Below are 24190 nucleotides of genomic sequence, written 5' to 3'. Positions count from 1 at the left end.
GGAGAGCGGGAAAGGGGAGCGTGGTACTTCAGGTGCTTTGAAATAAAGGGGAAAAGCGTGGGTTTAAAGCAGTAATGCTTTGAAAAAATAGAATAAAAAATAAAAAGCGAAATAAAATAAAAAGTAAAGTGTAAAAGTAAATAAAGGGAAAGTGAAATAAAGGGGAAAAAATGAAATAAATGTAAAAAGTGAAATAAAGGAAAAAGGAAATAGTGAAATAAAGGAAAAAGTAAATAGAAAGTGAAATAAAGGAAAAAGTAAATGTGAAGTAAAATAAAGTAAAATGTAAAGAGAGATAAAGTAAAAAGTGAAAGTGAAATAAAGTTAAAAGTAAAGAAAAAGTGAAAGGAAAAAATAGGGAAATAAAGGAAAAAGTAAATGTAAAGTAAAATAAAGTAAAATGTAAAGAGAGATAAAGAAAAAGGTGAAAGTGAAATAAAGCAAAAAGTCAATAAAAAGTACAATAAAAAAAGTTTTTTAAAAATAAAATTAAAGAAAGTAAAATAAACAAAAAAAAATTAATGTAAAATTAAAAAAAATTAAAATGAGTAAATAATAAAATAAAAAATAATGAAGTAGAATAAAAGGAAATAAACCCCTTTTCCTGGTTTTCCCAGGTGGACCCCCCCCCCGCGCCGCCCCGGGGCTCTCCCCCCGCGTGAGGCCCGAGGGATTTTTCACCCCGCGCTGCCCCAGCGCCGGGTTTCGGGGAGCTGAGCCCCCCGGCCGGGGGATGCTGCGGGATGTGGTGCCGGGTGGCCCGTCCCAGAATCGTGGCTCCCAGGCGGTTGGTTGTCTTTTATTTTTTTTTTTTGCCTTTCTTAATCACACCCAGAGCAGCGGCGTGAACCCCCGGGTGCGTTCGAGGGCTCTGAGCAGCGGCGGGGGCTCCCCACCCCTTCCCCTCCCCTCCGAAACACCCCCCCGGCTGCAGCACCGGGGGCACCAACGCCCCGAACGGGGGTGCCAACAGCACCCCAGCACCCACAGACCCCCCCCCGTGAGCCGGGGGGGGCACCGAGCAGCCGGGAAAATCGGGAGCAGCCTCGGAGCGAGGCGAGGAGCTGCTCATCGCGCATCGTGGGGTTGCAAAATCAGGAGAAAAGGGGCTGTGCTACGGTTTTGCTTAATTCCCGAACTTAGAAAAAGCTTTTTTTCCTCTTTAACGGCAATTTCTGATGGCTGCTGTACAGCCTGCCGCCAGGCACAACCCGCTGGTTACCCAGGAATCAGGAATTTTATTATTTTTACGCCACCCCTCGTTGCTACGGAGCATCCTCTCCCTCCCCGCGGTGCTTACAGCCTTCCTCCTCCTCCAAGCCAAGTGGAGAAATCCAGCAGGAAAAAAAGGAAAAATTCTTTCCCACCCAGCCCCGCTGCCCCAGGAGGGGGAAAATGGGATGGCAGAGGTGCCGGAGGTGCTCCGGCCGCCCAAAGTGGAGGTGCAGGGTCGGGGCGGTGGGACGGTGACATCGCGCTGGCGGGTCCCACCCCACCTCCCCGCCGGCCCTCAGCACCCACCCAGCGTTTTGGCATTTTTTGGAGCATTTGGCATTTTTTTCCAGAGCGTTTGTTTGAATGTCAGCTGGGAAAGATCTCTGACAGAAGCTCTCTGGGCGCTTCGCGTGTGATACCGTCTACGAGCAGCTGTGAAATTTGCCTTTGAGATTAAAAATGAATAAAAATAAAAATAAAAATTGTGCTGAAAGCCCTTCCCAAGAGGCTAGAAAATATCTGAAGGGAATTTTCCCAGGGCTGGTGCTCAAATCCTATTGGGAAAGATGACGCCGAAAAAAATCCTCCTGGCTTTTGCAAAGCTCTGGCAAGTTTGCAAACTATTCCCAGGGCAAATTTGCAAGTTATTGATGGAGGTTTGTGAACTGCGGCCGACAAGGGGCCGTGCCCACCCAGCTCCCATCCTGTAGACTCTCCTAGTTTTCCCTTTTCTCTTCTTTTTTAACTCATCTGTGGACAGTGGTTTTGGCAGAGCTGGGCAGGGGCATTTCAGCACCTCGCCAGCGTGGATCTGTCTGCAAAAGAAAGCAAAAACTGGAGTTATTAAACCTCCTTTTGCACTTGAGGAGGTGTGGAGCAAAAAAAAAAAAAAAAAAAGCTTTTAAGGTTTTTTATCTCCCCTGGGTGAGACTGAGCAAGTGATGCTGGGATCCGGTGCCAGTGACAGCAAATGTGGTCCCTCTGACTCAGAAAATGAAATATTTTGTGTCTAACCCAGACTTGCACCCAGTTTTGATGCTTTCTGAAGCAGCTTCTGAGCAGCTCCTGCTGTGCAGAGGGCTGGGGTTCAGGCTGGGGAGCTGCGGCGCTCCCCCAAAGAGAGTTTTGGGGCAAGGAGGGGGGTTACACCCAAAAGTGAATTTTCACACCAGGCTGGTGAGTTTTTCTCCTCTTCCAGTGAAACTCCGGAGGAAATTCGGAATTTGAGGATGTTGTATTTTGACCAGAGCAGAGTTATGATGCAATAAATAAATGAATTTATTTCACATCGGGGTGGAGGAAGTGGTTTTACCTCCCGAGTGCGTCTCAGGGGTTGGTGTGTGGGTGGCTGGGGGAGGCGAGGAGAGAGCCGGGGTGAAGGGGCTACGAGGGGGTTGCTGGGGGGGGGTCACCTCTGGCCAGTCGCCGTCCGCGGAGCAGGATGATCAACTGGAGCAGGAGAAGGAGGGAGAGGCAGGGCAGCCCCAGTGCCAGCGGCCAGGAAGGGCAGCCGTCTGCAGGGAGTGGGGGGAAAAGGAGAGTTAATAGAGGGGGAAGAACGTGGGTTGGTCAGTCTGGGGAGACGAGCGTCCCCCGAAATGGGGGGTCAGGGCTGAGCATCCCCTGGAATGGGGGATCAGGACCAAGCAGCCATTGAAACAGGGGGGATTCTGGGCTGAGCATTTTCCAAAACAGGGGGAGCAGGGCCAAGCATTCCTCAAAATAGAGGATCAGGGCTGAGCAGCCCCCAAAATGGGAGGTCAGGGTTGAGCATCCCCTGAAATGGGGAATCGGGACTGAGCATCCCCCGAAACAGGGTGGGGAGGGGGGTGGTTCTGGGATGAGAATCCCCCAAAATGGGAGGTCAGGGTTGAGCATCCCCCAAAACAGGGGGGGTTCAGACTGTGCAAGGGGGGCGCCTGCAGGCTTAAAGCCTTTCAGTGCAGGGAGATCCCAGCATGGAGATTTGGGGGGGGGGGGGTGGGGGGGTGAGGAATTTCCAAAATGTATCTTGGTAAGGAATAATTGGGGTTCAGGGAGTTCCTAAATGAGGGAAGGCTGGAAGAATTGGGACGCAGGGGGTGGATGGAGGCTGGGATGTGCCCTCAGGGGAGTGGGGGGGATGGATTAATTACCCTCTCTGAGTCCTTTGGCGATGGCAACGCTGAGGGTCGTGCCCGTGCTGTTCTCCACGGCCGTGCACGACACGGTCCCGTCCCGCTGCTCGGGCGAGACCCGGGTGATGCTCCAGGCACTGAGGACACCGTGCTCGCCCGTGGCCACCGCTGTCACCTCTGTCACCTCCCCGCTGGGCTGCCAGCGCACCGTGTCCCAGCCGGGAGGGACGTTGTGGAGGTGGCAGAGCAGGGGGATGTCAGTCGGGGGCTGCCCAGGCTCCTCCACATCGACGGGCACCAGGATGGAGAGCTCGGGCTCGGTGGCAGCTAAAGAGGGAATGGGGATGCTGGGGGGTGGCACAGACCTCCCCGGGGATGTCCCCAGACGCCGGGTGACTTACCGGGCACTCACCAGTGACAATGAGCCTGGTCCCATCCCCAAAGATGGGGTGGAAATCGATGGAGCTGCAGTAATAAACCCCGGAGTCCTCCCTTTGCGTGGGGCTGATGATGAGGGGAAAATTCTGCTGATCTTCCTGCTTCGCTGAGTATCTTCCCACTGGAGAGCAGCAACTCAAGCTCTGTTTAATCCAGTATAAACTGCCATCCAGCTCCTCCTTGTACCAGTTCACATACCCGCTGCCGTTCGAGATGCGACAGCTCAGCTCTGCCGTCTCTCCGGGGAGCACCCAGAGCTGCCGTGGGCTTTGCTGGACCCATCTCTCCTCTGCCGAGGCAGCTCCTGCACAGGGGGAGCAGCCCTGAGTTAGATTTTCTGCGCTTCAGGCTTTCCAAGATATTGCATTAAAAATGTTTTTGGGAAAACAAAACAAAACAAAACAAAAACACCGAACTCCACTTCAGCAAATCTCACCTGGTTTGGGGTATCTCTGGAGCGGGCACGTACCTGGCAGGAGGAGCAGGAGGGTCCCCAGGAGCCCGTAGGACATGCTGGAAAAAAAAACCAACTTTTGCCTGGGAGATATTTTGCTGTCCAGGGTGATTTGTTTCTCCCCCCGAAGCTGGGGGGGCTCTGACAGAGAAGCTCCCCCAGCGTTTTGGGCAGCCGCACGCCCCAGGGATGATCAGAGGAGGCACCCCAGGAGCTGGCCCTGCCCCAGCCAGCATGGGGGGATCTCCCACGTGTCATCCCCCCCCACCGTGGGGCTTTCCAGCCTCAGCCGCCTCCACGGGCGACGGAAATTGGGTGGAAACGGCAGCTTTGTCACCTGGACCCCACCAACGTGACCCTTTTGGGCTGGGTTTAGCACAGGGTGGTGCCAGGGAGGGGTTGAGGGTCGCAGGGACCAGCTCATCCACCAGCCTGGGGCTTTCTTTGGTGTTTGGGAGTCTGAGGGGGCAAGAAAGGGGGATTTTAGGGAGGGAACAGTGGAGGGAATTTGAGGAGGGAACCATGCAACTTGGTCTTGCTTGAAAAATTTGATTTTAATTCCACCTCCGTGTTGCAACGGTGGTTTTCATCCCCCTGCCCATCTCTCCGAGGAGCCCTGGGTTTCATCACCCCGGGGTTTTTCTGCTCACCCAGGCAAAAACGTTTTGCTCAGTTTTGGTCTTTGGGCTGGATTTCCCAAAGCTCCCTCATGGGAGCTGCCGGGAATTGCCCCCGGAGCATGGCATGGGCCAGTGAGAGACCTGTATATAATTAATGCAATATATAATATATATTTTCCGACTGCAACAGCCGGAGGCTTTGCTCGAGCTGGGGGTGGCTGCGGTCAGCCTCGCTGCTTTGTTTTGTCACTTCAGTGGGGTTTATTGACAGCAAACCCCTTCCCCCCCCACCCAGCAATGGGGCTTTATGATGTTTTTAGGTGCCGGTTTGGCCGAGGGCCTGATGTGCCAAACCGCAGCAGGAAAGGCAGCAGCAGGGCTGGGGGCTGGGAACGGCTTTGCCATTTTTAGTCCCCTTGAGGGGCCTTTTGGGGTGGGGGGGAGGGCAGCTGAGGGGTGGCTGGGGGAGACTCTCCATCAAATGCTCCCAGGGATTGACCAAAAAACAGCAGCAGTGATGGGATTTCTGTGATTTCAGCGTGTTTGGGACGCCGCTGGGGTCAGGAGGGTGGACCCAGCCCCAGTTCTCTCTTGGCCAGGACTGTCTTCATCCCCCCCCCCCCAAGTCCCCAAAATGCTTAAACCCCACCAAATTTCCCCCGTTGAGCCTGGTGCCAAGCAGCACCTGGCTCAGGACCTGCAGCATCTCTTCAGGTTTTGCCTCCAGAAAAGATTTTCTCTCTATCTCGGGGGTTTCACAGGGGGTTCATCATCCCTTTGGCACAGAGCGTCGCCCAGGTGGGTTTATTCCCCCACGGTGCTCCAAAAAAACCCCAAATTTTGCTACGAGGCTTTGAAACCAGGGAAGGGGGTGAGGGTAAGGTGTACATAGCAGCATCCCACCCCCGGGACCCTCCTGCCAGCGATGCTCCGGGACTCGGCACGTGGCCGAGCGGCTGCCACGTCCCTGGTGACGAGGCCAGCGGGGTGGGGGGGGTGTCGCTGCCCGGGGCACCCGTGTTTTTTCTTTGCAGCAGTGGCAGCTCTGCGGAAGGACTCAGCTCCGAGGAGGAACCACCGATGGCAGCCAGGGGCTCGTGGGTCCCCGCGGGGCTGCTCTGGCTCTGCCTGGGTGGGTGGTGGGGACCAGGGCTGGGGGACAGCAGCCAGGCACTGGTTGGGGGAGATTTCCAGGCTTTTTGGAGCAACTGGCTGCTGAGGGCGGGAGGCGGTGGGGGTTTCGGTGGGGCTGGGCTGGAGTTTGGGGGGGGAATGAGCCCCCGGTTGGTCCCCACAGCCCTGGCAGCCCTGCTGAGGCTGTGCCAGCCCCAGCCCGTCCTGGTTGTGGAGCCTGGGGAGTTGGTGGAGATCGAATGCGAGGTCAGAGACCTGGAGAGCAAATCCCAAGTGTCCTGGTACCGGCGTGGGACGGGTGGACCTGAGCTGGTCCTGGATTGCACGAGCAGCACCAAAGAGGGGTTCTCCTGCACATTCAAGCAGCACAGTGTCACCCTGCACATCGCCAGCGCCCGCCCCGACGACTCCGGCCTCTACCTGTGCGCCTTTCGCAAACCTGTGTACCTGAATTTCAGCTGCAGCACCGCGCTGCTGGTGGGAGGTAGGACGGCGGCTTCACTGGGGGGTGGGACCCCCATGGCCCCTGCTGTCCCCCACTGCCCTGTCCCTTTCCAGCAGCCTCCGTCCCCATCCACCACCCGCTCTGTCCTGCTCCATCCCCTGTCCCCTCCATCCCCATCCACCACCCCCCATCCCTCTCCATTCCCCTCCATCCCCTCCATCCCCTTCACTCCTATCCATCCCCTCCATCCCTCTCCACCCCCTTCATCTCTCTCCATCCTCTCCATCGTCTCTATTCCTCTCCCTCCCTCTCCATCCCCTCCATCACTCTCCATCCCCTCCGTCTCTCTCCAACCCTCTCCATCCCCTCCCTCCCTCTCCATCCCCATCCCTCTCCATCCTCTCCATCCCTCTCCATCCCCTCCACTCCCTCCATCCTTTCAATCCCCTCCATCGCTCTCCATCCCCTCCGTCCCTCTCCAACCCTCTCCATCCCCTTCATCCCTCTCCATCCCCTCCATCCTCTCCATCCGCCTCCATCCTTTCCATCCCCTCCCTCCCTCTCCATCCCCATCCCTCTCCATCCTCTCCATCCCTCTCCATCCCCTCCACTCCCTCCATCCTTTCAATCCCCTCCATCGCTCTCCAACCCCTCCATCCCCTCCATGCCCTCCGTCCCCTCCACACCAGATCCGTGCCCCCCCCCCGCCACTTCGCTGCAGCCCCCTCTCCTTCTCGCAGACAGCTGGAAGGCCGGCAGCTGGGTGCGGGTTCTGGCACCCCACGGGACCCCCCCCACCCGCTCAAACCTGGTCTGTGCCGTGGGTGGCACCGCCGGCCCTGTCCTTGTCTCCTGGCAGGGGGGGGCCGGGAAGGTGCTGGGGCTGGGGGGTGGCAGGAAGCTGCTCCTCAGCCCCATGGGCACGGCCGGGGGGGCCGGGGGGCTCTGTGAGGTGCAATTCAACTCCTCTGGTCCCCCCGTCCGCAGGAGCGCCGAGCTGCGTGGGTCCCTGGGTGAGTAGAGGGGAACCCCCCCCCAAGCTGGGTCACTCCTGGGGAAACCGAGGCCGTGGGGATGGCTCGAGGGGGATGGGGGAGGATGTTGGGGGTCTGCAGGGGGATGGCAGGACGAGGCAGCCCCTCTCCCCCAGGCAGCTGCATGACCCCCGGCACCTGGGTCCTGGCTGGGGCCGTGGTGCTGCTGCTGCTCAGCCTCTGCCTCAGCGCCCGCTGGCTCCGCCGCCCCTCGCCCGTGGGTAAGGAGCGTGGGGGTGGCATCCCCCCCGTGTCCCCCGCTGTCCCCCCATGTGCTGTCCAACTCCCTCCGCCCCCTCCATCCCCAAATCCTCTCCATCCCTGCTCCCCCTTCATCCCTCTCCAACCCCCCCATCCCTCTCCATCCCCCTCCATCATCCCTCCTCCCCCACCGTCCCCCCCTCCCCCCCAACACTGGGGACACATCCCCCCACTTTGTCCCCTCCAGGCCACCAGCCTGTGCCACCTCCATCACAGAAGGATGAAGTGAGTACCCCCCAGGCTGCTGTCCCCTCTGCTCGGGGACCGTGGGTGTCAGGGGACAGCCACGGCCCCGCTGCTGCCGGAGTGGGGGGAAATTGGGGGGTGCGGGGCTTGGGGGGGGCCCTGATGGCATCGTCACCCGCAGGGACAGCTGACATACGCCCAGCTGAGCTTCGCCGCTCCGGCAGGACCCAGAGTGTGACCCGCAGCCCGACGTGGCGACAACCCCAAGCCCAGAGCTTGTGCCTGAACCGTGCCCCCCCCCCGGCATCACCGTGCCCCCCCCCCGCTCCGGCTGGGGCTGCTCCAGCCGCTTTACCAAAGAGAGTGAAATAAAGAGCTTCGGGCTTTGGCAGCGTCCCGGCTCCATGGCGCCGTGTGCCCGGGGGTGCGGGGGGGTGTCCGGGGGGGGGGGATGCACAGCTCCTTTTTTTGCTGGGTTTTGGGGTGCAGAGGGGCTCCCCCCCCCCCCCCCCCCCCCAAGCTCCTGCGTCTGGTCCTACCGCCCCCCCACACCCCCCCGCCAACTCCCGCGGCGCGGACCTCCCGCCGCCAGGGGGCGCGGTCTCCCGCCCCGCGGACTACAGCTCCCGGCGTGCCCCGCGCGGCCTCGCCCCGCCCCGCCCCGCCGCCATGGGGGCCGCCGTCTTCTTCGGCTGCGCCGGGATCGCCTTCGGGCCGGCGCTCGCCCTCGTGCTGCTGACGGTGGCGGCGGAGCCGCTGCGGGTCATCGTGCTGGTGGCGGGGTGAGCGCGGGGGGGCCGAGGGGGAGCTCTGGGGCGGGCGGGGGGGTCAGAGAGCGTCGAGGGGGAAGTTGGGGGGTCAGAGAGGGCTGAGGGGGTCAGAGAGCATTGAGGGGGGTAGTTCTGGGGTGGGGGGGGTCAGAGAGCATTGAGGGGGGCAGTTCTGGTGTGGGGGGGGGTCAGAGAACATTGAGGGGGGCAGTTCTGGGGTGGGGGGGGTCAGAGAGCATTGAGGGGGGCAGTTCTGGGGTGGGGGGGGTCAGAGAGCATTGAGGGGGGCAGTTCTGGGGTAGTTGGGGGGGTCAGAGAGCATTGAGGGGGCAGTTCTGGGGTGGGGGGGTCAGAGAGCGTTGAGGGGGGCAGTTCTGGGGTGGGGGGGGTCAGAGAGCGTTGAGGGGGGCAGTTCTGGGGTAGTTGGGGGGTCAGAGAGCATTGAGGGGGCAGTTCTGGGGTAGTTGGGGGGGTCAGAGAGCATTGAGGGGGCAGTTCTGGGGTGGGGGGGGTCAGAGAGCGTTGAGGGGGGCTGAGGGGGTTGGAGAGCATTGAGGGGGGCAGTTCTGGGGTAGTTGGGGCGTCAGAGAGCATTGAGGGGGGCTGAGGGGGTCGGAGAGCGTTGAGGGGGGCAGTTCTGGGGTAGTTGGGGGGTCAGAGCATTGAGGGGGGCAGTTCTGGGGTAGTTGGGGGGTCAGAGAGCGTTGAGGGGGGCAGTTCTGGGGTGGGGGGGGTCAGAGAGCATTGAGGGGGGCAGTTCTGGGGTAGTTGGGGGGGTCAGAGAGCATTGAGGGGGGCAGTTCTGGGGTGGGGGGGGTCAGAGAGCGTTGAGGGGGGCAGTTCTGGGGTAGTTGGGGGGTCAGAGAGCATTGAGGGGGGCAGTTCTGGGGCAGTTGGGGGGTCAGAGAGCGTTGAGGGGGGCTAAGGGGGTCGGAGAGCATTGAGGGGGGCAGTTCTGGGGTAGTTGGGGGGGGTCAGAGAGGGCTGAGGGGGTCGGAGAGCATTGAGGGGGGCAGTTCTGGGGTAGTGGGGGGGTCAGAGAGCGTTGAGGGGGGCTGAGGGGGTCGGAGAGCACTGAGGGGGGCAGTTCTGGGGTAGTTGGGGGGGGATCTGGGGCAGGGCAGGCGGCAGCAGGGGGGTGAGGGGACAGTTGAGGGGGGGTGACAGGGCAGGAAGGTTCAAAGCGGTCAAAGGGGCAGCTGGAGAAGTGGAGGGGGTAGTTGAGGGGGCTGCGGAGGGGTCGGCAGCTTGGGAAGGGTAGTTGGGGGGGGGCTGGGGGAGTCTGGGGTACAGGCAGCACTGGAGGGGGCTTAGGGGGGGCAGTTGAGGGTGTCTGAGAGGGGCAGGCTGGCCAAAGCAGCGTGTGGAGGGGGTGAAGGGGGGGATCTTGGGGCAGCCAAGGAGGTCTGGGGTGGGAGGCAGCACCCTGGGGGGGCAGTTCTGAGGTGGCTGGGGGGGCAGGCTGTGCCGGGGGGGGGTGGTGGGTGGGCAGGGAGGCTTTGGGAAATGCCCTGTGCAGGCGGGATGAGGCCGTGGGCTTGTAGGGGGTGGGAAGGGCTGTCCCCGTACCGGGGTCCCCTCGCTTTGGGGTGTCCCAGCTGAGGAACTCGCCTCTGTCCAAGCTCAGCGACCCCCCGCAACCCCTCAGTGGGCTCCTTCCTCCTGTGCCCAGCCGGTGCCCAGGGTCACGGCTCCTGCCCCGCGTGTTAGCGTGGGGGATTTGCTCTTTTAAAACGTGAGAGGAGCGGCTCTGAGCAGGCCGTGTCCTGCCACACCCGGCTTCCCGCAGGCAGACCCCCGTTTCAGCTTTGAGGGGCGAAGCACCGAGCGTCTTTTCCCCGCTTCGCGGGGCAGCAGCTTCCCTCCGAGCGGGTCGTCACGGCTCTGAGAAGCGAAAGGAGGATTTTGGGCTTCTGAATCTGATTTTCAGCCACACGTGACGATGACCAGGCAGCCCACGCTGCCGCCGAAAACTTCCCCTGCTGAACGCGTGACCTGGAGCCCGGGCAAACCAAGCGAGCGGCTTGGCACACGCACGCGTGGCTGAGCTTGGTGTTCCTCCGTTCCCTCAGGGCGTTTTTCTGGCTGGTGTCTCTGCTCCTGGCGTCTCTGATCTGGTTCGTTTCGGTCCATCTCAGCGACCGGGAGGATGCCAAGCTGCAGTACGGCCTCCTCATCTTCGGGGCTGCCGTCTCCGTCCTGCTGCAGGAGGCTTTTCGATTCGCCTACTTCAAGCTGCTGAAGTAAGAGCCCATCCGAAGGCGGTCTGTGTCCACCCCGAGAGGCTGGGTGACTTGTAGCTGTGGTCGGTACCGACCTCTGCTTTTTCTCTGGGGGACCCCACAAAGTCTCTTCCTTATTAAATCCCAGGAGGGAGCAGTTCCTCCTCACCTGGGCTCATTTATAACCACCCCTTCCCCTCTCCCGCGTGCCGCGGCTCCTGTTCCGAGCCAGCCGCTCACTTTTTCCCTCCCGCTGGAGCAGGAAAGCAGATGAAGGTCTGGCGATGATCAGCGAGGACGGCCGGTCCCCCATCTCCCTCAGGCAGATGGCTTACGGTGAGCACAAACCTTGGGCTGCTGCTCACCCCTCCGCGCTTTTCCAGGATTCTCTGGCAGCGGCGTTGATGAACCCACCAGGCTAATGCAGCCTTCCCAACTTTTTTTTTTTTTTTCTTTTTTTTTTTTTCCTGGCTCTCCTGCCTTCCCCTGGGCCCACGCGCTGAGTCTGGGGCTCGTGGCGGGAGGCAGCACGGCCGGGGTCACTCGTGGCTGACTCCCTTCTCCCCCCTCCGCAGTCTCGGGCCTGTCCTTCGGCATCATCAGCGGCGTGTTTTCCGTCATTAACATCCTGGCAGACTCCATCGGGCCGGGCATCGTCGGGATCCACGGGGATTCACCGTACTACTTCATCACGTCCGGTGAGGCTGGGGGCCGGCGCGGGCTGGTGCCCAGGGTGCTGCGGTTAGAGCCCAGGCAAGGAGGAGGGGGAGGAAGGTGGTGATGAAGTCTGAGAGGGTCCCTGTCGTGCTTTTTCCCCCAGCGTTCCTCACCATGGCCCTTGTCTTGCTCCACACCTTCTGGGGAGTGATCTTCTTCGACGCCTGCGAAAAACGCCGTTACTGGTGCCTGGGGCTGGTGGTTGCCAGTCACCTCCTCACCTCGGGGCTGGTGAGTTTTGCCCTCTGGGCGCCAGGAGGGGGGTACGGGGACACCTGCTGCTGCTTCGGGCTCCCCAAATCCCCCCGCTCTGAGCTGCGGGGTGAGTCACAGCCCTCGTGGGGACCTCCTCCCCGGGTCAGTTAATGAAGGAGGGGGGGGGTTGGATGGGGGATTAGCCGCTAAGCTCCTGGTGGGAATCGCTCGGCGGGAGTTTAAGCCAGGCTTAGGGGAGCTCTGCTCTTCTTGGAGGCTCCCTGTTCCCCCCCTGTGGCTGTTGGGGGGGGGCTGTGGGGGTGGCTGGCAGGTGGGGGATGTTTCTAACATGACTCTCTTCACCCTCCCACCCACCCCAGACGTTCCTGAACCCCCGCTACGAGGCCAGCCTGGGCCCCATCTTCATCATCACCCTCATCATGGGCCTCTGGGCCTTCTTCACTGCCGGGGGCTCGTTCCGCAACATCCTCAAGTGCCTTTCCTGTAAGGGGGGGGCCTGGGCAGGGAGGGGCATGCAGGGGGGCTTTTCTGGTGGATCTTAGTCCCCTTTTAGGTGTTTTTTTTTTTTGGGGGGGGGGGGGTGCGGTGTTGGAGCTGCTGGGATGGGGGAGGACAGGTCCTGCCTGTACCTGCCTTCTGGCTACCAGAGCTGCTCCCGCAAACCCCAAAATAGATCCTCACCCCCAAAACAACCCTGCTTTCCCACCGCTCACCCTCTCCCTCCTTTCTGCCCACCCCACCCCCCCCCCCAGGTAAGCAGGAGGACGACAGCAGAGTGATGATGTACTCAGCACTGCAGGTGCCTTTCGAGGACTGAGCGGCCGCTGCGGCCCCGCGCCGCCGTACCCAAGTGCCCTCGGCAGCTGGGAGACCACGACGCTGCCCCCGCCGCGGCGCAGAGGTGGCTCCCTCCCCTGTCCCACTCCAGAGGGGGATATTTCTTTTTTTTTTTTTTTTTTTCTTTTTTTTTCGGGGGGGATCCGACCAGTGCTTGTGGGCAACCCCGTTAGCGGCTGCCGTTAAACTTTTTTTCCTGACAGGGTATGGCTGCGGGGGGAGGCAGGAGTGGGGCCGGGTGCCCTGGGGTGCGAGGGGGCTTGCGGGGCTCGGGGCAGGACCCCCCCTTCCCTCGCATTTCTCCCCCTCCCCACCACCACAGCCTGCTGCCGTTCCCTGCTCAGCCTCCGCAGAAGCAGGGGGAGCTGGGATTGGGGGGTGCTCTGTCCCACTCACCCCCCTTTCTGCTTCCCCCGGCAGCGGGGGAACTCGTTACTCTGCTGTGCAACTGGGAGGGGGGTAAATTATTTTTCTGATTCAGAGTAAAACCCTTTTAATAGAGCGATGGGTACCACGGCACTGAGGCGACTTCTGTAATGGGGGTTGGGGGGGGGAAGAGGGGTTGATCTCCCCCCCACCCCTTTTTTGCTTTGCTCCCAGTTTTGAGGGGAGTCCTGGTTTCTTGGGGCTGACAGGATCCAGCCCCCAAGCCCATTGGGTCCCTTTCCCTCCCCAGTAATGAGCCACCAGTGCTGTGGGGTGGGGAAGGGGCTTTATTTCCAGTGGGGCCAGGGCAGGAGCTGCCGCTGCCGTGGGGCTGAGCCCCGGGCAGCTCCCCTGGTACTGGGGGGGGGGAGGTCTGGGGGGGTCTGTCACAGCCCAGCCTGGGCTGGGGTTCAAGGGCGAGGGCCGTCGTCGGAGGGGGTGTGGCGGGAGGAGGCTTTGAACACGACGTCCTGTTCCTGCGCCCTCCTCGCTCTGCCTCGGGGAAGGGGGGGAGAAGGGCTGAGGTGAGAGCAAACCTTGGGGGGGGGGGGGGGGGAGGTCCCCTGCAGCCAGAGGCCGAGGGGGGGTCCTTCCTCAGGGTGGGGGCCTCTCACCGCATCCTCTTGGCCACAAAGTGAACGATGAGGAAAAGGCAGAGGCAGCCGGAGCCGGTGCCGAAGATGATGGCAACGACTTCACCTGCAGGATGCCACAGAGGGCTCAGGGGGGAATTGGGGGCGGGGGGGGGACACATGACACCCCCCCATTCCAGCCCCTCAGGCTGGGCCGTACCTGTTGAATACCCCTTGGGCCCTGCAAGAGAAGAGTTGGGGCTTGGTGCTGCAGCCTTGCACCCAGTTGGGGCTCCAGGAGCCATTTGAGGGGTGGAAGGGGGGCCCTTCCCACCCCCCCCAGCTCTCACCCCTGGGGAAGGATGACAGCACCAAGCGCTGGTTGAGCTCCTGCGGCACCCGAAAATTATCCACCAGGCGCTGGGGCTCGGGGTCAGCTGCCGTCGTGGTGTAAAGGGCTCCCTGGAGCTGTTCCAGCTGAAATGGGGGGGGGGGGGGGACGGCTGAGGCTGTCCCTCCACCCCAAAACCAGGGGATTTCACCCCAAAGTGGGTCCTACCTGGGCCAGGCTGATGCGGACGGGCTGCTGGAAGAGGGTCCAGAGGACACCCTGGAAGCAGGGAGGGGTGGTGAGGGACCCGTTGTAGCGGTAGTAGAGATCCAGGCGCCGGGGCAGCAGGTCCTGCACGCTGAAGGAGGGGATGGCTGTCGTCTGCCCTGGGGGAGTACAGAGGGAGAATTTGGGGTTCCCCCTCGCCACCCCTGCACGCTTTCCCTGCTGTCTCCCCGAGCTACCCCCTCGCTCACGTGCCGTTCGCTCACCTGCGTAGCGGATGCTCCCGAGATGGCTCAGGATGTTGTCATAGGCAGGGTGGGGGTCAGCACCCACCTGGGGGGGGGGGGGGAGGGTGTTAGGGCTGCGGGGAGTTTGGGGGGTGGGGTGGGTGTTTTTTGGGCTCCGTGTACCTCCAGGAGGACTCCGAGCACGGCCAGCCCCCCGGTGTGGTGCTGCGCCTCACTGGCGTTGGCGTAGCGCTCCGCGTCGTAGTGCACCACGTGCATCTGCGGCGGGGGGGACACCCCCCCCCCCAACCTGTGACCCCCTCCCAGCCCCAGGGCTGGTGTCCCCCACTCGCCCCCTTTCCCACACCCGATCCCTCATCACTGCCCGCACCCATCTCCCGGTCCCGACATCCAATTCCTGCACCCGGAGCTGTTCCTGCTCCCATTTCCCACCCCTGTCTTCCATTCCTGCTCCAATTTCCCACCCCTGTTTCCCATTCCTGCCCCCATTTCCCACCCCCAGACTCCCCTTTCCCATTCCTGCGCCCATTCCCGTGCTGGTTCCTGCCCCCAGACCCATTTCCCACCCCTATTTCGCTGCCTGCTTCCTCTGCTTGGACCTGTTTCCCACACCAGGACCCCCTTCCCATTCCCTGCACCCAACTCCTGCATACATTTCCCTCTTCCCTGCCTGTTTCCTGTGCCCAGACCCCTTTCCCATTCCCTGCACCCATTTCCTTCCCCCAGACCCATTTCCCGCGCCCCTTTCCCTGCCCGCTTCCTATCCCCAAACCCCTTTCCCATTCCCTGCACCCAGCCCCATTTCCCACCCCATTCCTGTGCCACTTTCCACCCCCATCCCCATTCTTGCACCCATTTCCCTGCCTGTTTCCCATTCCCTGAACCCAGTTCCTGCTCCCGCACTTGTTCCCATGCTGGTTCCTGCCCCCAGCCCCCTTTTCCACCCCATTCCCTGCCCACTTTCCACCCCCAGACTCATTCCTGTGCCACTTTCCACCCCCAGCCCCATTCTTGCACCCATTTCCCTGCCTGTTTCCCATTCCCTGAACCCAGTTCCTGCTCCCACACTTGTTCCCATGCTGGTTCCTGCCCCCAGCCCCATTTCCGTGCCATTTCCCACCCCATTCCCATGCCCACTTTCCACCCCCAGACCCATTCCTCTGCCCATTTTCCACCCCCAGCCCCATTCCTGCACCCATTTCCCTGCCCATTTCCCATTCCCTGAACCCAGTTCCTGCTCCCACACTTGTTCCCATGCTGGTTCCCGCCCCCAGCCCCCTTTCCCACCCCATTCCCTGCCCACTTTCCACCCCCAGCCCCGTTCCTGCACCCATTTCCCTGCCTGTTTCCCATTCCCTGAACCCAGTTCCTGCTCCCACACTTGTTCCCATGCTGGTTCCTGCCCCCAGCCCCATTTTCCAACCCAGCCCCATTTCCTTGCCGTTTCCCACCCCATTCCCATGCCCACTTTCCACCCCCAGCCCCATTTCTCTGCCCATTTTCCACCCCCAGCCCCATTCCTGCACCCACTTCCCTGCCCGTTTCCTTTGCCTGGACCCATTTCCCGCTCCCACGCTCATTCCCACGCCAATTCCCACCCCAGCCCCATTTCCCACCCCATTCCCATGCCCATTTTCCACCCTCCAGCCCCATTTCCCACACCCAACCCCTTTCAGGACCCCCCCCCCTCCCCGACACACCCCCACACACACTTTTGGGGGCCACCCGGTACCTCGGCGGGGGCCCGGTGGCCATCGAGGAGATGCTCGGCACCACCAGTACGACCAGACCGGCCCCAGTGGAAATGGAGCTGAGCGGCGGCGAAGCTGCGGGGCAGCCCCTGGAGCCGCAGGGAGGGCGGCAGCCCCAGCACGGCTGCAGGGGGGGGGACACACACACATTGGGGGGGGTGTCTTAAGAGAGCTGTGACAATCAGGGACACACACACCCCCCCCAAACCCCTCCTGGCCCCCCCCCCTCACCGGTGTGGCCGTTGTTGGCGAGGGTGAAGGTCGGGGTGCCGGGGCGGTGGTAGCCCACGGGGCGAAGGGGCGGCAGCGAGGGGTCCGGCTGCGCCCGCTGCGTCCGGATATCGATGGGCGACTGGGCTCGGCCCCCGCAAGCCGGGTGGCCCTCGGGCCAGTGCTGCTGCCCGTGGGGGCCTTGAAGGGGGGGGGGGTGGGGGGGGGCAGATGTGACCCCCCCCCTTTTTAGGGACGCTGCTTTCCCCGTGACCCCAAACGCCCTTCGTTTCCCCCTCAAAAAAACGAGGATGCGGGGTGACGTTCCCAATGTGCTCGTTAATCTTCCAGGGACCTTTTTTTTCCGGCTGGGGGAGCGGGGACAAAGCTGACCCGGGGGGGGTGGGGGGGGGGGACGGGACACCCACGGGGTCCCCGTGGGCCCAACGGGATGGGGCTTAGCCGGGATTTGGCTGGGGCCGGATCCTAATTGGATTTGGCAGCCGGAGCCTTATGTAAAGGGGCACAATGGGAGCATTGGAGCGCGAGGGGGACCCGGGGGGGGACCCGGGGGGGGCATGGGGGGGCTGCACCCATCCAGCCCCCTCCTATTTTAGGGGACCCAGGCATCCGGGAAAGGAGGAGGGTTGTCACCCATCTAGCTCTTCATTTTGGGGTACCCCAGTGTCTGGGAATGGGGTGGGGGGCATGGGGGGGGCTTCACCCGTCCATCTCCCTCCTGGTTTTGGGGACCCCGGTGTCTGGGAATGGGGTGGGGGGCATGGGGGGGGATGCACCCATCCATCTCCCTCCTGTTTTGGGGGACCCCGGTGTCTGGGAATGGGGTGGGGGGGGCATGGGGGGGGATGCACCCATCCATCTCTCTCCCGTTTTGGGGTGATCCCGGTGTCTGGGAATGGGGTGGGGGGCATGGGGGGGCTTCACCCATCCAACCCCCGCCTTTCTGGGAGACCCCGGGTGATGCCCCTTGACTCTGGGGTGCGTGAGGTGATGAATTTGAGGTGTGGGGGGAAAACGGGGGGTCCGGGGGGGGGGGGGGGCCCACTCACCCTCATATGCCCAGTGGGGACCTGTGTGTGTGGGGGAGCAGAGGTGTCAGGGGGGGCACCCTTGGTCCCTCCCCAGGAGCTCCCGTGGGTGCTGGTGGCTGCACCCTAAAGCGGGTCCTGCTCCCGGGGGGTCAAGAATTGGGGTGAAGGTGTGAAGGGGTTTGGCGGGGGGGGGGCACTCACCGGCGGGCAGGCTGGGGGCCAAGCCCCCCAGCAGCAGCAGGGCACGCAGCATGTCCGGGGGGTGGGGGGACCTGGTGCCACCGGCCCGGCCTTAAATACCCACCCGGGACCGGGGGGGACGGAGGGGCCATCCCTGGGGCGTCGGGGCGTGGGGCTGGGGGGGCTTCGGGGGGGAGAGGTGGGGGGGGGTGGAGGGGTGCGGCTGGGAGCTCTGGGGGCTGGGGGGGGGCGGTGCTGGGAGGGGCGTGGGATTTCGGGGGGCTGGGGGGGGGCTTGAAGGTGTGTGGGGAGCCATGGGGGGGGGAGCGCTGCATGAGCTCCCCTCGCCCCGCCCCCTTTCTCCCAGCCCCGCCCCCTCCTCAGCCCCGCTCCCTTTGCGCCCGCCCCCCCACCCCGCCCTCCGGCGTTCCACTGCGCGCGCTGACGTCACGGAGACGCGCGCCCCGCCCCCACGTGGGGGCCCACGCGCCTGCCCTCTCCCATTATGTAACGGCGCCGAGGCGAGGCCACCACCCCCAGCCCTCCTATTGGCCGCGCCGGCCGTGACGACCGTGTCAGGCCGCCTCCCATTGGCGGTGGGCGGCGGGGCGGAGCGGGGGCGTGGCCCGGGACCCCCCAGCGCGGAGCCCCGTGACCCACCGCCCCCTCCTCCCGCCCGCCAGGGGGCGCTGCCCCACGCTGCGTGTCCCCACATGGAGAGGCGTGGCCTCGGCCCCACCCTCCCGACCAATTAGCGCAGGGCAGCCTCCGCATTGGGCAGCGCCGGCGCGAGCCGGGACCAACGGGGAGCGAGAGGGCGGGGCGAGGCGGGGAGGCTCCGCCCGCTGCCGGGGAGCGGGGACCAATGGGAGCGCGGGAGGGGCGGGGCCCAGCGGGAGGCACGTGCGGCCGCGCACGTGTCCGCGTGGGGCCGCCGCAGCCGGGGCGGAACCGGCGCCGGGACGGGACGAGAGCGGGAGCGGGACGGGGCCACCGGCACCGCCGCCGCCGGCAGCAGGTGGGGCCCGGGGGGGACACGGGATGGGTAAGGGGGTCCCGGTTCTGGGCGGGGGGGGGAGGTCCTCGGGATGGTTAATGGGGACCCCGGGGTGCCGGGTGGGTTCCGGTTCTGGGGGTGTGACCAGGTTGGAGGGGGGGGTCCCGATCCTGGAAATGGGGGGCTCGGTGCCGGGCGGCCCGGTTTTGGGGATGGGGACGTCCCGGTGCCGGGGATGCAGGGGTCCCCGGGATGGTTAATGGGGTCCCGGTGCCGGGGGGGGTCCCGGTTCTGAGGTGGGGGGTGGTCCCCGGGATGGTTAATGGGGGTCCTGGGGTGCCGGGAGGGTTCCGGTTCTGGGGGTGGGACCAGGTTGGAAGGGGGGTCCCGATCCTGGAAATGAGGGTCCCGGTACCGGGGGGTTCCCGGTTCTGAGGTGAGGGGAGGTCCCCGGGATGGTTAATGGGGTCCTGGTGCCCGGGGGTCCCGGTTCTGGAGGCGGGAGGGGGACACACGTCACAGACACACATCCCGGTGCTGGGGGCAGGACCGGGTTGCGAGGGGTCCCGATCCTGGAAATGGGGGTCCCAGTGCCAGGGGTGCGGGGGTCCCCGGGATGGTTAATGGGGTCCCGGTGCCGGGGGGTTCCCAGTTCTGAGGTGGGGGGAGGACCCTGGGATGGTTAATGGGGGTCCTGGGGTGCTGGGGGGTTCCCGGTTCTGGGGGTGGGACCAGTTTGGAGGCGGGGGGGGTGTCCCGATCCTGGAAATGGGGGTCCCAGTGCCGGGAGTGCGGGGGTCTCCAGGATGGTTAATGAGGTCCCAGTGCTGGGGGGTCCTGGTTTGGGGGGGGGGGGGGGAAACAGGTCCTGGGGGTGGTTAGGGGGGTGTCTCGGGGTCGGGAGTAAGGGGTCCCCAACCTGGGGGGGCGCTTGGTCCTGGAGGGGTGCTGATCGGGGGGGATCCTGGTCCTGATTATGGGGCTCGCAGTGCTGGGGGTGGGGGGGTCCCCACCTTGTGGGGGGGGGTCTCCTGGTCCTGGGGGGGTACTGGTGCTAAGTGGAGGGAATGCAACAGTTTCTCTATTTCCTATTTTTTCTCAATTTCCGCATTTTTTCATCCCTCCCCCAGGTAGTCTCAGCCAGGCAACACCACAGGAGTTGAACTCAGGGAGAGACTCCTTTTGGGGGGCCCCCCCGTACCCCCCTGCCATGGAGCCCCCCGGCCGTGCCTGCTCCTGTGGCTCCCCCGCCTCCAGCCCAGGGGGTCCCTCCGACAGCGAGGCCGAAGCCAGCGCCCCCACCACCACCCCCCCCAAACCTGAGAGGAGCCGCAAGAGGCCGGGGGGGTCAGATCGAGCACCCCCCGAATTGCCCCCATCACCCCGGGGGGGGAAGCGACCCCGAAAAGGGGATGTGGGAGACGCCCCTCCCAGCGACGGCGATCGCCTCTTTGCCCAAAAAGTGAGTTTTTGGCAGCAAAACGGAGGAGCACCCGCAAAATTGGAGGGTGGGGCGGTACTTGGCACTGTAAAAATTGCATCTCCTCCTGGCTCTGCCTCAGTTTCCCCCACCTGAAATGGGGGGGAAGGGGGGATAAGCAGGCTTGGGGGGGGGCACACAGGTCACCCCCTGCCCAGTCTGAACCCAGCCCAACCATCCTCCTCCTCTTCCTCCCAGTGCCAGGAGCTGCGGGGCTTCATCCGGCCGCTGGCGGAGCTGCTGGAGGGGCTGAAACGAGGGCGATACGATAGAGGTGGGTGCCCCCCTCCCCCCCCCCCAAACCCCGTCTTTGGGGGCCCCCCCCAGGCCTTCCCCCCCTTAAGGAGAACTTACAGATTTTTGGGGTTCCCCAGGGCTGAGCAGCTTCCAGCAGAGCGTGGCCATGGACCGGATCCAGCGGATCATCGGGGTCCTGCAAAAACCCGAAATGGGGTGAGTGTCCCCCTGCTAAAAATCTCCGGGGGGGGGGGGGCAAAGGGACACCCCTCCATGGGGGTGTGTCCCCCCAGCAGTGGGATAACAGGGTGCTCTCTGCTCTCCCCCCCCCCCCAGTGCCCGGTATCTGGGGACGCTGCTGCAGGTCGAGGGGATGCTGAGGGTCTGGTTCCCCCACGTCGCCCCCAAACCCCCGCAGGATCCGACCCCCGCCTCCACCCGCCGCCGCCCCCCCGCTGGCCCCCCTGGGGCACCCCGCTGCCGGCGCCAGCCTGCGGACCCCCCCACCTCCAGCCCCGCGGGGACATCGCATCGGGGGGCACAACCCAGATGTCACCATCCCACCCAGACCGGGACCCCCGCGTCCCCCTCAGCGCTGGATGCGTGACCCCCCCCCAGCTTGGAGAGGGGGGCGTCTCTCCTGGATTCCTTGAGTTTTGCCTTTTTTGATGTTTTGGTTTTTTGTTTTTTGTTTTTTTTTTAATTGTGGACAGTGAGACCTGCAGGCGGGCGGGGCCATCCCATGGGCCCCCCCCTCAGTGAACCCCAAAACCCTGGAGAAAGGGGGGGGGGGGCTCGTGCCTTGGCGCACCACTGGGGGGGACAGGGCGGTGGGGGCTGGCCCCCCCCGCCAGGCTTGTGCCTTCCCCCCCCTGTGTGGTGTTTGGGGGTGCGGGGGGGGGGGGGGTGGGTCCGGGGTGGCGGGTGTGCATCGTTCCCCCCCCCCCCCCCCAAAATGGGGCTGCCTCACAGCTCGGCCCTGCTGGAAGCAATAAATGCCGCGGGAGCGGCCGGGGCCACTCGGTGTCCTCTGTCCCTTTTGGGGGGGGGGGGGGGGGGGGGTGGGTGTCTTGTCCCCGGGAGGGGGGGCGGTCACAGCTGCCTGGTGCCAACCCCGTCCCCCCCCAACAGTGGGTCCCCACGTACCTCCTGTCCCCGCTGATGGGGGGGGGGGGGGAGGGGGGGGAGCAGGCCCGGTGTCCCCCACATCGTGTCCTGTCCCCCCCCCAAACTCAGCCCAACAACCCCCCCCCCCCATCGCAGCCCTGAGCCCCGGCGCTCAGGCCACGCCCCCATCCTAAGCCACGCCCCACACGGGCTAAGCAGCGGGCTAAGCTCCACCCACCCGCACCGGTAACGACTTCCGGTTCCGGAACGTCCCGCTGTGACCGGGAGCTGTACGGCACCGGGGCGGGGACCGGGAACCTTGGCGGGGGCGGGGGGCAGCTCTTAACGGGGCTCTTCCCGGAGGGCCGGGCTTTACCGGGTTCTTCCCGAGGGAGGGGGGGAGGGGGCGGGGGGCCTTTAACGGGTCCTGCCGTGACGGGGAGGGGGGAACGGCACTGCCAGGCCCCTGCGGGTGGGGTGGGGTGTTCGTGCCGTGTTTCCCGGGTTAGGGTGGGGGGGGGGGTGGGGGAAGGACCGGTGCCACCGGGAGGGGGTGCGGGGGGGCTCACCCGCCGTCCCCGGCCCCCCGCAGAGCGGCGACCGCCATGGCGAACCACCTCCGCTTCCTGGGCCGCACGGTCATGGTCCAGAACGGCAACGTGGACGCGGCCTACGGGGCTCTCAACAGGTGAGGGGCCGGAGGGGGGGGTCTGGGGAGGGGGGTTTGGGGGTCCGGGGGGGCCACCGGGACCTCCCCGCGGCTCCCGAGCTCAGCCAAGAGCCGGTGACCAGGCACGGAGCCAGATGTCCCCGGGTGGGTTTGGGAAGGTCCCGTTAACCTTCGGTACTTGAGTACATAACGATTGCACGAATTAACCCCGGTGTAATTAGATTTTGGCTGGGGGTCTCATAAACCAACCACACCCCCCCCCCGGCATGGGGGGTGCTCGTCTCGTTTCACCCCGTCAGTCGGGTTCGGGACATCTGTCATCCCCGCGCAAATCATCTGCCAAGGTCACGCACGCTGTCCTTGTCCCTAAATTTGGACAGAGGACAGTCTGAGGGACGGACCCACTCGGCAGGTGAGGGATTGGCTGGGTGGTTGCTCCCCAAAAGTTGGGGTCAACAGCTTGATGGCCAAGAGGTGCCAAGCGCCGTTCCTGGGGCTGGGCCTGGTGATGTGTCACATCTTTGCTGAGATGGGGACAGTGGGATCGAGGCCCCCTCAGCAAGTGCCCCGATGGCCCCGAGCTGTGCGGTGGGGGACACGCTGAGGGCAGGGATGTCACCCCGAGGGACCTGGGCAGGCTGGAGAGGGGGGACCGGGCAAACCTCATGGGGTTCAGCAAGGGCAAGGTCCTGCCCGTGGGTCGGGGCAATCCCCAGCACAAACCCAGGCTGGGCGAGGAGCGGCTGGAGAGCAGCCCCAAGGAGAGGGACTGGGCGGGTTGGTGGGGGGAAAACAGCCTGTGAGCCAGCCCCGTGCGCTGGCAGCCCAGAACCCACCCGTGCCCTGGGCTGCAGCCAGAGCAGGGGGGGCAGCAGGGCCAGGGAGGGGATTCTCCCCCTCTGCTCCGCTCTGGGGAGACCCCCCTGCAGTGCTGGGGCCAGCTCGGGGGCCCCCAACAGCAGAAGGACCCGGAGCTGCTCGAGCGGGGCCAGAGGAGGCCACGGAGATGCTGGGGGGGCTGGAGCAGCTCCCCTGGGGGGCCAGGCTGAGAGAGTTGGGGGGGTTCAGCCTGGAGAAGAGAAGGCTCCAGGGAGCCCTTCGAGCGGCCTCCCAGGGCTTAAAGGGGGGACAGGGGAGGTGGGGGGGGACTCTGGGTCAGGGGGTGGGGGTAGGATGAGGGGTCACAGTTTTAAACTGAAAGAGGGGAGATTTAGATGAGATATAAGGAATAAATTCTCCCCTGTGCAGGTGTTTGGGCGCTGGCCCCGGGTGCCCAGAGCAGCTGTGGCTGCCCCCTCCCTGGAAGGGTTCAAGGCCAGGTTGGATGGGGCTGGGAGCACCCTGGGCTGGGGGAAGGGGGCCCTGCCCGGGGCAGGGGGGTTGGGACTGGATGGGATTTAATGTCCCTTCCAACCTAAAGCAGTCTGGTTTTTTTGGGGCTTTTCTCTAGACTTGAGGCATCAGGCACAGGCGGTGACAGGAGAGTCACACAGGGCTTTTCCCACCAGCTCTCCGTCCTGATGCTGCCTTATCTGTGGGTTTAATTAAATTAAAACGAATTAATAAATGAACACAAAAGCAGGGAAGAAGGCAAACCGAATCCCCCAGGTTTCAATGCGCCGTCAGGGAGCTCGCGGTGGTGGGGGGGGGGTTCACGCAGCGCGTCTCACCTCGTGCCTTCCCCTCCCTTCGCAGGATCCTCTTGCAAGACGGGCTGGTGGAGGCGGTGCGGCGGGCCCGGTACTACGAGAAGCCGTGCCGGCGGCGGCAGCGCCTGGCCTACGAGGCGTGCCGGCGGGTCTACAACGCCGAGATGGGGCGGAAGATCAGCTTCCTGGCGCGGAGCAACCGGCAGGACCCCTGGCTGGGCTGCTAGCGGGGAGCGCACCCCGCCACAATAAAGGCCGCCCCATCCCCTTAGTCGCGTTTTAATTTAGTTTTAATTAACGACGCCGGAGCGCGGGCACATGGCGGTTCCCGCGCTGGCGGGAAAACAGAGGGGGGGGGGGGGTGGGGGGGGTGGTCACGTGGTGTGGGC

At 63.8% G+C, this 24190-nt stretch overlaps 5 protein-coding genes and 1 long non-coding RNA gene across 10 annotated transcripts; 4 read left to right on the top strand and 2 right to left on the bottom strand.

The window, feature by feature from the left end:
* Positions 1–3342: 3342 nt before the first annotated feature.
* LOC116962697 (M1-specific T cell receptor beta chain-like) lies at positions 3343–4282 on the bottom strand. The gene is made up of 3 exons (XM_032997311.2): positions 4240–4282; positions 3745–4074; positions 3343–3659 (listed from the first exon to the last, which is right to left on the bottom strand). The coding sequence occupies exons 1-3, from the start codon at positions 4280–4282 to the stop codon at positions 3343–3345; spliced, it is 690 nt and encodes a 229-aa protein (XP_032853202.1).
* Positions 4283–5769: 1487 nt separating this feature from the next.
* Positions 5770–7444, top strand: LOC122152526 (titin-like). The gene is made up of 3 exons (XM_042784909.1): positions 5770–5814; positions 6171–6462; positions 7164–7444. The coding sequence occupies exons 1-3, from the start codon at positions 5770–5772 to the stop codon at positions 7442–7444; spliced, it is 618 nt and encodes a 205-aa protein (XP_042640843.1).
* A 1116-nt stretch (positions 7445–8560) lies between these two features.
* On the top strand, positions 8561–13185 carry APH1A (aph-1 homolog A, gamma-secretase subunit). Its single transcript, XM_042784590.1, has 7 exons — positions 8561–8686; positions 10747–10917; positions 11159–11232; positions 11472–11594; positions 11717–11844; positions 12189–12312; positions 12582–13185. Exons 1-7 carry the CDS (start codon positions 8574–8576, stop codon positions 12644–12646), a joined length of 798 nt encoding a protein of 265 aa, XP_042640524.1. The 5' UTR covers positions 8561–8573; the 3' UTR covers positions 12647–13185.
* Positions 12801–17839, bottom strand: CA14 (carbonic anhydrase 14). Of its 5 annotated transcripts, none has more exons than XM_042784577.1 (11): positions 17683–17832; positions 17500–17520; positions 16451–16630; positions 16201–16343; positions 14631–14726; positions 14487–14553; positions 14224–14381; positions 14015–14141; positions 13885–13905; positions 13707–13785; positions 13403–13584 (listed from the first exon to the last, which is right to left on the bottom strand). In XM_042784577.1, exons 1-11 carry the CDS (start codon positions 17732–17734, stop codon positions 13503–13505), a joined length of 1026 nt encoding a protein of 341 aa, XP_042640511.1. In that variant the 5' UTR covers positions 17735–17832; the 3' UTR covers positions 13403–13502. The 5 variants fall into 5 exon arrangements, with proteins under 5 accessions (XP_042640508.1, XP_042640507.1, XP_042640509.1 ...); XM_042784576.1 differs by having other exon boundaries at positions 13707–13791; positions 17683–17830; XM_042784574.1 differs by lacking the exon at positions 14015–14141 and having other exon boundaries at positions 12801–13584; positions 17683–17838.
* Positions 17840–20132: 2293 nt separating this feature from the next.
* Positions 20133–21394, top strand: LOC116962707. Its single transcript, XR_004407741.2, has 3 exons — positions 20133–20412; positions 20513–20591; positions 20712–21394. It is a non-coding gene; the product is annotated as an uncharacterized LOC116962707 (long non-coding RNA).
* A 283-nt stretch (positions 21395–21677) lies between these two features.
* Positions 21678–24072, top strand: MRPS21 (mitochondrial ribosomal protein S21). The gene is made up of 3 exons (XM_042784600.1): positions 21678–21772; positions 22075–22170; positions 23848–24072. Exons 2-3 carry the CDS (start codon positions 22088–22090, stop codon positions 24026–24028), a joined length of 264 nt encoding a protein of 87 aa, XP_042640534.1. The 5' UTR covers positions 21678–21772; positions 22075–22087; the 3' UTR covers positions 24029–24072.
* The last annotated feature ends 118 nt before the right edge of the window (positions 24073–24190 follow it).

Source organism: Tyto alba, unplaced genomic scaffold, assembly GCF_018691265.1.
Source record: "Tyto alba isolate M040663 unplaced genomic scaffold, T.alba_DEE_v4.0 Super-Scaffold_8, whole genome shotgun sequence".
Taxonomy (NCBI): domain Eukaryota; kingdom Metazoa; phylum Chordata; class Aves; order Strigiformes; family Tytonidae; genus Tyto; species Tyto alba.
This window is presented reverse-complemented; position numbering and strand designations above follow the sequence as displayed.

Bases quoted from the DNA above. Each gene is read 5' to 3' on its own strand.
- LOC116962697 (XM_032997311.2), bottom strand. From the start codon at position 4,282: ATGTCCTACGGGCTCCTGGGGACCCTCCTGCTCCTCCTGCCAG. The intron at 4,075-4,239 runs GTACGTGCCCGC...CCCCCTGTGCAG, and splicing joins CCTCCTGCTCCTCCTGCCAG to GAGCTGCCTCGGCAGAGGAG. The intron at 3,660-3,744 runs GTGAGTGCCCGG...TTCCCTCTTTAG, and splicing joins GACCAGGCTCATTGTCACTG to CTGCCACCGAGCCCGAGCTC.
- LOC122152526 (XM_042784909.1), top strand. From the start codon at position 5,770: ATGCTCCGGGACTCGGCACGTGGCCGAGCGGCTGCCACGTCCCTG. The intron at 5,815-6,170 runs GTGACGAGGCCA...AGGCTGTGCCAG, and splicing joins GAGCGGCTGCCACGTCCCTG to CCCCAGCCCGTCCTGGTTGT. The intron at 6,463-7,163 runs GTAGGACGGCGG...TCCTTCTCGCAG, and splicing joins CACCGCGCTGCTGGTGGGAG to ACAGCTGGAAGGCCGGCAGC.
- APH1A (XM_042784590.1), top strand. From the start codon at position 8,574: ATGGGGGCCGCCGTCTTCTTCGGCTGCGCCGGGATCGCCTTCGGGCCG. The intron at 8,687-10,746 runs GTGAGCGCGGGG...CCGTTCCCTCAG, and splicing joins GTCATCGTGCTGGTGGCGGG to GGCGTTTTTCTGGCTGGTGT. The intron at 11,845-12,188 runs GTGAGTTTTGCC...CACCCACCCCAG, and splicing joins ACCTCCTCACCTCGGGGCTG to ACGTTCCTGAACCCCCGCTA.
- CA14 (XM_042784573.1), bottom strand. From the start codon at position 17,734: ATGCTGCGTGCCCTGCTGCTGCTGGGGGGCTTGGCCCCCAGCCTGCCC. The intron at 14,727-16,200 runs GTACCGGGTGGC...CCCCCGCCGCAG, and splicing joins GCCACCGGGCCCCCGCCGAG to ATGCACGTGGTGCACTACGA. The intron at 14,554-14,630 runs GTACACGGAGCC...CCCCCCCCCCAG, and splicing joins TGCTCGGAGTCCTCCTGGAG to GTGGGTGCTGACCCCCACCC.
- MRPS21 (XM_042784600.1), top strand. From the start codon at position 22,088: ATGGCGAACCACCTCCGCTTCCTGGGCCGCACGGTCATGGTCCAGAAC. The intron at 22,171-23,847 runs GTGAGGGGCCGG...CTCCCTTCGCAG, and splicing joins GCCTACGGGGCTCTCAACAG to GATCCTCTTGCAAGACGGGC.